The 14,039-nt window shown below is 39.3% G+C and overlaps 1 protein-coding gene across 4 annotated transcripts in view; it reads right to left on the reverse strand.

Moving 5' to 3' along the window:
* Positions 1-257: 257 nt before the first annotated feature.
* Positions 258-14,039, reverse strand: part of myo6b (myosin VIb) — a 36,990-nt gene continuing 23,208 nt past the window's right edge. For 2 of the 4 annotated variants that reach the window (XM_031278897.2, XM_031278896.2), the window contains 10 exons: positions 13,603-13,693; positions 12,547-12,697; positions 11,019-11,227; positions 10,842-10,920; positions 8,304-8,464; positions 8,090-8,140; positions 4,503-4,606; positions 3,266-3,400; positions 2,101-2,319; positions 258-1,337 (listed from right to left, as the gene is read on the reverse strand). In XM_031278897.2, coding sequence (XP_031134757.1) covers positions 1,138-1,337; positions 2,101-2,319; positions 3,266-3,400; positions 4,503-4,606; positions 8,090-8,140; positions 8,304-8,464; positions 10,842-10,920; positions 11,019-11,227; positions 12,547-12,697; positions 13,603-13,693 — 1,400 coding nt within the window. In that variant the 3' untranslated portion in view covers positions 258-1,137. The remainder of the gene's footprint in view (positions 1,338-2,100; positions 2,320-3,265; positions 3,401-4,502; positions 4,607-8,089; positions 8,141-8,303; positions 8,465-10,841; positions 10,921-11,018; positions 11,228-12,546; positions 12,698-13,602; positions 13,694-14,039) is intronic. The other 2 variants (XM_031278899.2, XM_031278898.2) reach the window with 1 other exon arrangement.

The raw sequence follows: 14,039 nt of genomic DNA on the forward strand, positions 1-14,039 counted from the left end.
ATTCCAGTGCAACAGGAGGCCAAATACAACCAGATCTACTATTAAAAGTGAATCATTAGTTCCAGTTGACTACTGAATCTTTCAGTAAGTGTGAAACTAAATAAAGGTATTGCATGAATGTCCAATAAGATGACTGAAATGTTCCTGATCTAACCAACACAGGAGTCAAGTAATCAGCCTAATAAAATATTATATGAACAAACATGCAACACACACATACACACACACACACACACACACACACACACACACACACACACACACACACACACACACACACACACACACACACAAATTACATTATTGCCCGTTAAACAACCCCAAACCAACGGAACTGCAAACATGAAAACTAACTTCAACATTTCCCTCTTGTGTAACAAATGAACAACAATACAAAAAAGATGCCATTTTCAAGGATTTTAACAGTTAAAGATGGATTAAAAAGACAAAACTTCTAAGATTGTAATAAACTCAGCACTTGAAATGAATTCATCTTGCTTAAAAAATGCATTCCATGACTATTTTGAATTGTTATTTTGTGTGCAGTCATTAAAAAGTTATGAAAGTTTAGCCATCACGTGATTGTCCCAAGTGTCAAACTTGTAGATGGAGGACCGAAATATCATTATTATTTGTATTCTTATGAAATACAGTATATATATATATACATAATATAATGAAAGACAATATTGTTAGTCACTATTAAATCTACATATTTTCTCTAAACATCTCATTTATTGTCCTTATTGCAGACTGTTAAGGTTTCAGGTTAATAGCTAGATAAGCTACGTGCCAATTAAGACTTCCTGGGTGTAGTGCAGTGATATTGCAATTTAAGGCGTCACAGTGCGATAATCCATTCAAGCATAGATTGACAAGAAGACTGAAATGCTAATGCTACACCAATAAGGTGTTACACTGCAAAATGAAAGAAGATAAAGAACATCACGGTAATTAAAAGGAGAGGAAACACTTAGTGCATACGGTAAGATTGTATAAGGAGCATCTTTCTCTGTGGTTACTTCTTTTCATCCCACAAACCGCAGGTACACCGCGCTGGCCTTGAATGTGCATGTTTATGTTTGTGAGTCTGTGTATCAGTGTCATGTTTCAGGACGCTTATCTTGCTGCTGTGGTTCACTTGAGGAGACTCTGAAGCATGGCCGTAGCGTATGTGGGGCGGGCCTGCTTGTTCTCAATGGCTTTCTTGAGGTACTGAATTCCATCGCAGCGTTCCCAGATTTCTTCAAACTGCCTGGGCAGGATCTCCGCGCCCCGCTTCCTGGTCAGACCCGTCTCCTCCAGACTCAGCTCACACATCTCCATGTCATCTTTCCCTGAGTAGTGGACGAATAAGGGCAGAAGGTTACTGAAAGGATGTGCACTTTATGCACAAGTATCCATTAAATGTACATTTACACACTAAATTCCTGTTTAAAGCTCCTATATGAATCATATCAAGTAGTGCTGAAATAATCATTTGATTTACATAATTTCAAATTTTGGATTTTGCTGCTTTCCTTTGATTTATATATATTCATAAATGAATTGATCTTTTTGGAGTTTGTAAGACAAAAAAAGTGACTGGAAGGCAATCTGAGGATTGGGAACCCTCAAAAAATAATTGAAGAGATATGAAAGAAAAATATTTGTTTTACACAAAAGAATGCTTAATGTAAAATCACTTTCTTATTGTCACAAACATGTATGTACAGCACAACTTAAGGAATGAGAGAATCCATCTCCGCATTTTATCCTATCCTATCAGGAGTGATGGACAGCCACTGTTACAGCGCCCGGAAAGAAATTCAACCTAACATACAGATTTTGGTGGTATGATTTTTGAAATACCTTAATTCATGCATTAACATATTGTTCCTGCATTAAGTCATGCATGAGATACTATTAATCCCTGTATATTACTGATAGTTCATGAAATACTACATGAATGAATTCATGCTTAGTCATGCATAAAGTCATGCATGAATTCATGATAACTAATGTACCCTTTTTATAAAGTGTTACCAAAATAATGGTAAGTTGCAATGCAAATATCAGGATTTTATTATATAAAAATACAAGCAAAAGCTTCCGACTCACCTGCAACCAACACAATAGGTTGTTTGTCTGGGTGAAGCTCCATCTGTCTGGCTATCCAGGGCCCATCGAAGTGGGCGTACCACCAGCCCTTCTTTTTATTCTGTGGGTCTTTGTACTGGTCTGCTGGCCGGATGAAAGGAATGCGAAAATATCGCTGCTGGCGGTTCATGGCCACTTCCTGATGCTGGGCTGTTATCGGAGGAGCTGGGTTCTGTTCAGCTGCAGTGGGAGTGTGATCATTAAAAGATGACATCAGATTATTGTTTATCTCCAGAGTAGCATTCACAACAAAGCATCTGACATTTGGTTCTAAATAACCATATAATACTCGTGTTTTTCCATGTTTTGCTAACAGCACAGAACAATCTGAGTGGGGCAGAAAACAAAGTATAAAGCTTTCAAAATGTACAAGATGAAAAAGGACCCAGAAAATGCCCAAGTAAATATCACATGGAAAAGCCAGGTAAAGCAGCTTTTAGCCTCTTATGAAATGGCTTGATATGACCCCTGCTGCATCAGCAGAGACCAAGAACAGGATCCAAGTATAAGGCAAACAAAGCTCTGCCAGTATGGCTTTCAGGAGCTATCATATCAAAAGAGAAAGTCGAGTAAATGTAGTGAAAGTAGAAGCAATAGGGAATCTAATGTTCCCATTCCCCCATCAAAATTAATATTAGTTTTCAAGATGAAAAAAGGAGGGAAATGCAGAGCACCGGTAAGCTTTAAAGCAGCAAAATAACATTTGTGTGTGTGTGTGTGTGTGTGTGTGTGTGTGTGTGTGTGTGTGTGTGGGTGTGTGTGTTTTTGGCACAGACCAAATGCTTGGTTGACAAAGCAGTGAGGTGTCATAGCAGCAGCAGCAGCTACTGAACCTGAAGAGGCATGGCTGGCAGTTACTTGCTAATTAGAACAAATATTTTGGACACAAGGAGATTATTTGTGCGCAGGTCATTATTTCCTGCTAATGACAGCGATTGGCGAAGGTGCGAGAAAATAAACATTTGTCACCTGTAATGTGATGTGCCAGGGGTGAGGTGTGCATGTATGAAATGTACGTTTGTGTGCTGCGTTTATGAATACAGATTTGTGTTCATATCCACAGATGATGCATGGAATTATATTCATTTAGAGCAAGAGGGTGATACAGCGAATAATCTCTACTAACCATAGTCAGTGACAGATTTAGGAGCTCTCTGATCACTTCCGTCATCGGTACGTTTCTTGTTCTTGGACTTCCATGCGTGATAGACCTTCAGACGGCGGTGGAACTCCTCTCTGCAGGCCGCCAGCAGCTCAATGTCTGTCCACACAACATGACAACAGTGAGCACTCAAACAACTCCACAACACGCAAATATTTATGGAATACACATGGAACATACAGGTATTCCCATAGGTCTCAAGGAATTTTCCCTACATGTCACTTGTTTTTCAAGTCCAATTCTGGACATGTCAAATCATAATTTATTTTGATGCTTCTGGAATTGTTCATTTTAAGCTTGTAATATCACATTTTACAATATGAAGCTGGACTCTGGTTGAAATAGTCTGCTACTCTGATGAAGGCAAAATAGCCAAAATCATTTAGGAAATCATTTGGGAAGCATTATATTGGAGATGAGTTGTACAACATGTTTAATTTTGATAAACTTGTACTATATACTGTACATAACACAGTATAATGAGGAGTTTAGGGGCTCACACTGTGTTTTCTTTCTTATAATAAAATACAAGAAAACATTCACAGCATACAGGTCTTTTAGTGAACATAAGGCTATAATTAGTAAGACTTCAAACACAGCTTTCTGGTTTCACCACCAAAGCAAAATTAGCCAGATGTCCTTGGAATCCCACTGTCCCCAGCACTGATCAGAGTACTGTATACAGTAAGTGGCAACGATAAAAGGCATTGACAAGTGTGAGAGCAGAAAGGCATCTGCTTTGCATGCTGACTGAGGAGAGTGTTGGATGGGAATGACTCGGAAGGGCAGTAATAATGATAATTTTCTCTCTCCACTAATAAAACGCATGCTGATGAGTCGTAGCAGCTGTGGGAAGGGAACATCCTCAGATTGATTTTTTTAGGCAAGACATCTTGTGTTCACACTCTGTACAGCTGCAGCCTCAGCTATTTAACACTCACTTTGGGTATTCAAAATAATTACGAAGAGAAAAAAATTAAACAGAGTGCAGATGAAAAACGGTTTAGGTGACAAAACATGCTGCTGAATTATTTAATCTAGGGGCTAAAAAAATTGTACAATACGTTTGGAATGAAAGAAAATAGTTGCATTTCACTAAGAGCTCTTCCACCTGGATCTGTTTGTAACAGCCAGTTCAGCACACACACTCTGTTTAGTTGATAAAAGTGGCATCATCCTGATCTCGTTCGGGATTTCTCACCACAGGAAGTGTTGATGACATCTCGCAGCTCAGCATATTTCCACTTGCTGAGGTCATACTTTTTCACACCGGCAGCAGCTTTGGTTGCCTGCACTTGAGGACCCCTATAGCAAGGAACAGATGAATGTGGGTGTGTTAAAGGGAGAAAAAAAGAAAAAGAAGGTGAGTGTGAAGACAGGTAAGAGTGTGACAAGGTGGGAGTGACCAGAGATTAAGCGTTTTAGGTTTCTTATTTTTCAACGCTGAATATCATTTCACAATCAGGGAAGTGACAGCTTCTAAAAGAACAGAAGAAACAGCTCCTCAGGAACAAAGTACTAAAAGCCACATTTGATGTGTATTTTTACCAGTCTTGTATAAAGTACTTGAAAGCAATATCTGAGTAAAAGTACAAGTATATTACCAGAAAATAACTTTGGTAGAAGTTAAAGTCACTTTTTAGAAAATTACTTGAGTAAAAGTCTTAAAGGCCTCAAATTATGCTCATTTTCAGGTTCATAATTGTATTTAGAGATTATATCAGAATAGGTTTATGTGGTTTAATATTCAGAAAACACCATATTTTTGTTGTACTGCACATTGCTGCAGCTCCTCTTTTCACCCTGTGTGATGAGCTCTCTGTTTTAGCTACAGAGTGAGGCATCTCACTTTTATTCCATCTTTGTTGGGAGTCGCACATGTGCAGTAGCTAGGTAAGCACTGCTAGCTAGTCAGAAGCGTGCCACGGTAGCAGCTAGGAGAGCATTATAACGTGTGTTACAAAATGACGCACGTTCGTCACGGAAGTAAAGGCTGGACTACAATAGAGCTGTTTGGAGCAGTTTGTGAACAGTGTTTTCTGTTGGAGATGGTAAGTCCCTTTGGGGTGGACTTTGGGCTTTTTCACTTTTTAAACCTATTACATGCACAAAAAAATATATATAACACAATAAAGGAAAGGGAAAAAGCCAAAAAGCGTAATATGAGCACTTTAAATTATCTGATGTTTTAAGTATCAAAAGTCATTTTCTGATATTAAATGTACTTAAGTATTAGAAGTAAAAGTAAAAGTAAAAAAAACTTTTGATTATGGCCAAAGGTGTGTAACGTTATCTTCATCACCACTGTCGTCGGGGTGGTCATCGTCTGTTACCATGGCGGCAGAGCCTGCAGCAGATGCTTTCTCTTCTTCTTCTTTAGTTTTGGCCTATGTATGTTTTTTTTTTTGCTTGGCAACAAACAGGCATCACGTCACCAACTGCAATGGAGTGTGCATTAACTTGCAATCTAGGAGCAATGATTCGCCAAACCTTTTTTCCATTGTAACAAATTTCTTCTGATTTTATTTTATAGTAACGAGTAACTAAGATGCTTAGGGAAAATGTAGTGGAGTAAAAGTATACATTTTATTTAGAAAATGTAGTGGAGTAGAAGTATACATTTTATTTAGGAAATGTAGTGGAGTAGAAGTAAAAGTTTCCGGAGATATAAATAACGAAGTGAAGTACAGATACGTGAAAATTCTGCTTAAGTACAGTAACACAGTATTTGTACTTCGTAACATTACAACATTGATTTTGACTGGATCGTAGTGGGATGTGGAATTTTAATGGCAGACAAAATACATGAATATTAAAAGGAAAACAGGATTTTCGCCCTCAGCGAGAAACGAAAACAGATGCCTCACTTCTTTCAAGCCCTCCTCACTGTCTCAGCTGATTAAATTAGAGACCGGTCAGCAGGGGAACTGAAGAGCAGTCTGTCCGTATCACTGCAACCTAATGTTTCAACACCACTTAAAATGATGGAAAGCTCTGCTAATGTTACAACTTACATCTGCTGGCACTTTGAGTGTTTTTGCCCAGGCTTATTTTAACCAGAATGAAATATGACCAAAACATAAAAGGCAACATCTGAGCTTGTGTCAGCTGTGTCTCCAGCTTCCCTGCTGAGTTGAGGCTGCTAATTCAATAATGCGATGGATTTACCTCCTCTATTTACAGTCGGCATAGCTGCTAATGTCTCAGAGAAGAGGATTACCGATCTACGAATCATCAGCCAGATTACCATTTATAATTCAAATTGACTGGAAAGATGATTCAGGATCATCACCAGTCTGGCCAGTGTGTGATGGTGATGATGCTTTATTTTTGCTGCAGCCAGGAAAGAAGAAGTGAGAGTGAAGCGATAGCCAGGGCTTTGCTTTTGGCAGTAGGTGAACAGAAAATGGATGTAGAAGGAAGGAGGTGGTCATCTAGCTACAATGCCAGCAAGTGTGTATACTTCTACCGCACCCATGCTTTAATGTAATGTAACACATGTGACCTTTGGAGCTTCTTTTTTGCAGCAGATCACCTTTTGGTTTCCAGGGGGCAGCTGACTTACAGGGATAGCAGGAGACATCCAACATGATCCCTGGATGCCCGAGCCAACACTGACGAGATTACAGACTATTGGATCAAATGTAATTCTGTGCTCACCGGACCTGCAGATAAGACCCATGCAGGCTTTGAGAGAACCTCTCCTGGCTTTAAACACAGAGTGTGGTTAAGGGAATTCACTTCCACTTTCACTGTGGAGTTCAAATTATGATGGAGATTTAGGAATATGAAGTCTGCATGACATACTGTATTTAAATGAGAATAATGGCAGTGTTCGAAATTACTCCGAGCTGCAATCCATTAAACTACTGAGTGTCTACTATATAGGGAATAATGAATGAGGGAACAAGGGAGTGATTTTTAACACAGCTAGCTTGCAAGACACTTTAAACTGCAGGTAACCATGGGAACAGTACTATGCATTGTGTTCCTGTACATAACCTGTTACCTGTGGTTCCCTTACACACAGTAGAGTACGTCAACAATAGTAAATAAATAAAGTACCATTTTGTACTATTATAAATACTGTACTGTACTTTACATATTTCCTAGCAGTGGTCAGAAAAAAAATAATATTGTCAGTTGTCAAAATTAAAAGGCACTGATATCATTATTGAGATTTAAGCTAGAAGTCCACACATTAAGACCTACAACAAAACTTCTTATGTAATTATCATACAGTTTAAAGTAGTTATAAACTATACATGTATTTAAAGGACATAACATAATAACAGGTTTACAACAACTCAATGTATGAGTCAGGGGAAGCACACAGACAGTCAAGCTCATGAGCTTGTGCAAAGGACACAGACAAGCTTTATCAACTGCAGACTCATGCAGAGCCAAATAAGGTCAGAGAGAAATCAGAGATCACATGCTGCACATTCTGATGCACCTGTCATTTATGATTTGGTGGGACATCTTCATTTTTGTGTGATAATTATCACACATAATTATTCACTAAATGGCATATCTTATGATTCATAAGATTCACATAAAATAACACATACCAGACATCTAAATTTGACTGGTGATTTCATAAAATCAAAGGATTTTTTTTTATTGGCTTTGCATTGCTGGTTTATTTCTGCATCTATTTTAGGGAGCTGAGACATTTATAACTACGACTAGTCCTACTAGAGGATAAGACAGACGGCGAGGGAGTGAGGGATTATTGTTTGTGGAAGGTACACTTGGATACGGGCAGTTATAGTGCCGATATCTTACATGGCTCTGGCTGAGGATGAAGAGATAGGAAGTTCTGAAAATGACTCGTCGCTGGGAGAAAACACAGCAACAGGAAAAATGCAGTTACACACGCATGCTGAGGTTAAGACATACTGTTCAAGTTATTGTTCACACTGCTTGTTTACTGTGCACTACATACTGCACAAGGGCAGTTGAAATCAAAAGGTGTGCATTGTGTTCACATATAGAATACCTGCGCAGGCTTGCGTCCAGCTGCCCCTCCTCAGTGATGAGCTCTGCCTCACTCTGAGCGATTCTCATGGCTAACTCTCTGTCTCTTCTCTCCTGCTCCACTATGGTGGTGCGCTGGACCTGCTCCTCGCGCTCCACAGCCAGCTGAATCTCCAACTCCGCCTGTAAACACAAACATACACAAACAGCTTTTAATGTGACTTTATAAAATCTACATAAACCTAGATCCTGTCGAAATACTGATGCTGCACTGTGTGCCAGACCCTTCATAACAATTAGAGCTCTGCTGTGTGCCCGAGCTTGATTGGACATATTTATCCAGAGGTTAGAGCTGCTAATGAAGCTACTGGTCATATGTCTAGACACAACAGGGCATACAACAGACAAACATTCAACAACAATCAGTCGGGACATTGTTATAGAAATTTGACCCAGATTAAAACTTTTTTTACTTTACAGAAAATAAATATCTTTAATAGCCCAAACATTACTATAATGGCACTTAGAGGGCATATATATATACAGTATATATATAAATAAATCAATAAATATATCTATGTGAATATATCTGTATGTGTAAAATATATTCATCTCCTATATACTCGCCACTAATGAAGTCCACAATGGATACTCTTCTCTGAGGAGCTTTAAATATGAATGCCTCTCCAGTTAACAATATATTATTTATACTGTAGGGAGGGGGGGGTCAAACCAGCAGCAGCTGTGATACATGGCCAGTGTGAAGCATGAGAACCCAAACTTGAAATTGTGATGGCCTCAGTTTGAAAGTTGAGCTGCTTTATAGCTAGCGCAAGCAGGTTTTATAGAAAGCCTTGCATTCTGCTTAAAATAGCTTTATTACACAGATTGTATGTTAAACCCCCAAATCACCATAGGCACGCTCTCTCTTTCCAAAAAAGTCAAATCAAATTCATTGTTTGCAGAATGAGACCCATGAGATGTATTGACTACTTAACTCACATTTCAAAAGAGGATCCTGGGGGAAAAAAGGTATAGAAACATTTCAAGAATTTGTTAATGTTCACAAATATTTATTACACTACTTTCAGTGATAGAGAGAATACATTGGAAGTCTTCAATTGGGTGAGGTTCCCATTTAAGAAAAACTAAATACTGCAGAGTCAAAGACTGGGTGTTGTGCAATAAATAGGGTTAGGTTAAAAGACATCATCAAAGTGAGCAAGATACAGTGCCAGACTAACCTTTGACACAGCAGAAAATAGAAAAGAACACAGAGTAATATGCCATGAAAGTCACAGGAGACACCCTTAGAAAGTTTACTGCTGCAGCTTTGAGCCTGAGAGCAGTGGATAAACAAACTTTGCAGAGAGTCTCCTGAGACATGTGGCTTATGACAGCCTGGTCTCAACTGTCTCGCTACTAGAAAGAAAAAATAACGACAGCATGCTAATGTCCAACTGGCCTTGTGTGAATAAAAAGGGCTTTAGATATACAGAAGGTGTGATGTGCGTGTAACAGATGGATGAATGGATGGGTAGGAAAGGTTAGACATAATGACAAAATTGAGGAGGAACAGGTAGTAATAAGACCAGAGGAGAACAATTATGGAATATAAGGAAATAACAATTACACAAATGACTGGGACAAATGAAATGTTTGTGAGTGAAACAGGCAGAGATGGATAATAGTGACAAAGTGTAGATGAGAGTAAAAGGCATGATAATGAAACAGGATGGCGATAAAGGGAGTTGAGTTAGGACAAACTCGGCAGGTAGTGGATTCATCAATCAAGACTGCGGGCAATCCACTGGGGATCTGACCAATGTCATGACCCAGCTATTTCCATGGGAGACCAAATGAATGTTTCACATCAGAGGGGAGAGCAGGCAGAGTGAGAGGAAACATTAGAACCTTAACGGTGGTTTTGTGTGGTTTTTTTCCAGCTGCCCATTAAATCCAAAACACACACATGCTGTATACTATATTCTTAGCAGCCATGGGATTCATTTGTGAGCTCCAGAGCTCATGAAAATGAACATCATGAGATATGAAATTTACTTTGGAGTTGAATTATTGGCATGCTGTTACAAGCAGAGACTGTTTAGAACATCCGAGAACCTATGAAAATATAGGAAGAAACCATAATAATTCCATGACAGGAGTAAGGAGCACATTATACTGTAGGAACTGACCAAATAAATGTCCAGCTCAGTCTAGGATTAGGATTAAGTCTAGGAAACCATCTTGCTTTAACGTGATTATGATGGCAGGGCATGAGCACTCAGTCACTGCAGGGGTCAGTGCCCTCATTGGGTGTAAACATAAAGCTTAGAAAAGACTGCAGGGAGCCATGAGTTCATAAACATGCACTTATAAATAATCTACAGTAAAACGTTAAAAAAGACATATACATTATACACACAACTTGACATTCAACCTAATTTGAGAGTTTTCCAGGTCATCTTCTTACATTTATGCCACCCTTCATAAGTTTTTAGCAGGCGAGTATGACAGTAGACCATAATATAAAAATATAACATTTTAGGGTGGTCCAAACCTGTATTACTTTCTCTTCCTCCTCTCTCTTTTTTCTATCCTCCTCATCCTGCTTCCTCTTCAGCTCCATCTCTGATTTCCTAAAATGTTTGGAGAAAAGAAATCTTCACTAAAACTGACAGACAACTTATAGTTCCAAATCTTTACCATTTGATAATCCTCCTCTGCCATCACTTACAGTCTTCTGTCGTCTTCCTCCTGTTTGCGTCGTTGCTCTTCCTTCTCCCTTGTCTTCCTCTCTTTTTCCATCTCCTCCTCAATGTGTTTCAGCCTCTCGCTCTCTTCTTCCTGCTGCTTCTTCTTTTGCATGGAGGAGAGCAGCTGCTCTGAGCGTTTCACCAGCCCCTGGTACTCTGTGTCAATCTCTTTCCAGGTCATCACTGTGGCCTAGGGGTCAAGAGAAAGATTACAATGGCAGGTGATGGTCACAAAATGAAGAAATACTTTTTTATGTCTTTATCCAACTCTTCTCAGCCATACGCCTCAGTGGAGTTCAAAGCCATGGATTGCCTTGAACACCATTACTAATAATAATAATACTAATATGGGTTTATCAACAATAAAAACTGATGAGATTCCCTCAGGATGAATATTCTGAATTTGTTTGTTTACTTTCAATCACGGGGAGGGAACATTTTCGAGAAGTGACACCGAGTGCACTTATAGCCTGACTTGGCATATACTCCACCGTTACTATGGCACAACCTTCCCATGTGGCAACAAGGGAAGACACTGACTGACACTGTGACTGTCACTTGCACACTGCAGCCAAAATGCTCAATTCCCCACTATACTTGTCAGACAATCAGCAGGGGGAGAAGAGGTCACCATATTGCGAAGATTCATTAGAGTGAGTCTCTAACAGTGGCACAGGGAGGGAAGATGACAAGGTCTTGTCCCCAACGTATAGAAGTCTGAATGACAGCCATTGGAATCTCATACATTATTCATTCTGAAACCCCGTGCCAGGAGCAATTTCTGAGCACTCAGAACACCATGAGTGTCAACAGTAGCTAATGTGCTAACAGAGGAAGATAGGGCGAGTGGGAGAGGCTGATTGGGGTAAAGGGGATAACAAGGTGCTTGAGTATACATCAGGATAACTTGAGGAACCTATGAGCACTCTAATCATACCTGTTGATTGCATACAGAAAACCAACACTATTGGGAAGTCAGTGCCCAGATGTCTGGATAGCATGTGGATGTGTTTGTGATGATTTGCTGTACCTACAGGGTCCAATAAGATGGATGCTTATTGCTCTGGGAGAGCTGGGATTTCACTAACCACGTTTGATAATTTAGCAAAACAGACTCTCTAAATTATATTATTGGAGAGGAGAGGATTTCTTCTTCACCTAGCTCTTCTTTTTATCCTGAGGTGATTGAAAATATTGATTCTAAAAGAGACAGAATGAGAAAAGGGCACAGCACACTTAGGAAAGGGCATAGTGTAGAACAGGAGAAGACTGCCTGTGCCAGGGAGCTACTGGTGTGAATGTAGAGAACCATATACATCTGAGGCAGTCATGCCTAAAGCAAGGTATGTGTTCTGAAAAATCTTCCCCAGGGTAAACACATATAAAGGAGAACAGCTAAATGTTTTATTGCTCACACTGTATCGTGCTCAAAGCACCTGGAAAACTGTTGACACGAGCAGCTTTAAAAAATCACCTTGGGTTATATGAAAGAAGTGAACACAGACTCACCTTTATCTTTGCTAACAGAGTGTCTATGGAGGCAGCCAGCTCCTGAACCTGTTTGGCCACCTCCTGCTTGCCCTCCTTCAGCCCGTTCACCACCTTGTTGAACCGCTCCATATGTTTCTTCAGGTTTTGAACCTTTACCATGCCATCAATGCTATGAGAGAAGGGTAAAATGCAAATTTACACATGAAAATGTCATTAAAAAAAAGAGCAAAAGGCTGCTTAAAAGAGGTGATGAACATATTAAAAAAGTGATTAAGTGCAACTGAGGCAGGAGGAAATAGTTCTAATCCTGTGTCCTTGTGTTAATTGTTAGGTTATATCTTACAATATATGCCAAAAAAAAATATATATATATATTAGCTTTAAATCCCTCTATGTTCCCCTCCTCTAAAACATTTTTGAGGACTTTTGAACACGGGGGCATAAACATAAATTATTCCAATCAAATGTGATTTGGGACGACGAGCAAACCCCGACCATCATATAGTATGAAATCACACTTGACTAGCAGACCAATATCATGGGTCAGAGGTGTGCATTTGCCTCACAGTTGGCAAAAATGTTGTTTATATTTCCGAGACAGCGTGATTGTGTTCTAATTTACCCCCCATCTCTACTTCCTGACTATAATGAGGATAAAGGAGGTGTCGGTGGAGGCCTGGTATAAAACATTTCCTCATGCATCCTTACACATACTGTACCGCCAGTCACAATCAAAATCTGATTCTCAAAAACTGAATCTGAAAACCCATTATCTGGATGGTTGGGTTCACAAGAGCAATTTTTCCAAATGCAACCCAACACAGCAAGACATACAGTATTTCCCAAAGCAGTGCAGTAAGACATAATTTCTCCACAGATGACTTTCTAGATTGATTTGAACTCCTAAATGCACAATATGGGAAAGCCATCAAAACCCACCAGGCATGAATCAGTTTAAATAAAAAGCACAAAAGAGTACAGGGTAAAAGATAAAAGCATAGGACATGGACAAACAGAAAGACAGTGAAAATGCAATGTGTGTGTGCTGGGCACAAGAACCAACAGGAGACTCACCGTGGCTTATGCTTTCTCTTACACAACCACATGCGGACAGTCTTCTGTATCTTAATGCAGGCCAGAGCTCTGTAACTCATCTTGTTCCGAACTGAAAAAAAACGGAAGAGGATTCAAACAAATATGTATAAAAATACTTATAGTGGTGGTCTGTCATCTCTTTACTATGTCTCTCTAATAAAGGCCTAAACAAATCCAGGAAAATACTTAAAGGAGACACAAATATGCATCTGCACAACTTCTAGATTTGAAATCATTTCCGCTCCCAACTCTTAAATAATTGACATACTTCTTCAGTGCATGAATACGCTCATCTACAAAAACCAAAGGTATACCATGGAAATAGTTCAGCAATGCCCTTCTTAGACATTATAAAAACAAACTTTATATTAAAAGATAACTATCAGACAGGTATGGGAAAAATGTAACTGAAAAGA

This window comes from Sander lucioperca, chromosome 18, assembly GCF_008315115.2.
Source record: "Sander lucioperca isolate FBNREF2018 chromosome 18, SLUC_FBN_1.2, whole genome shotgun sequence".
NCBI classification, from domain to species: Eukaryota; Metazoa; Chordata; class Actinopteri; order Perciformes; family Percidae; genus Sander; species Sander lucioperca.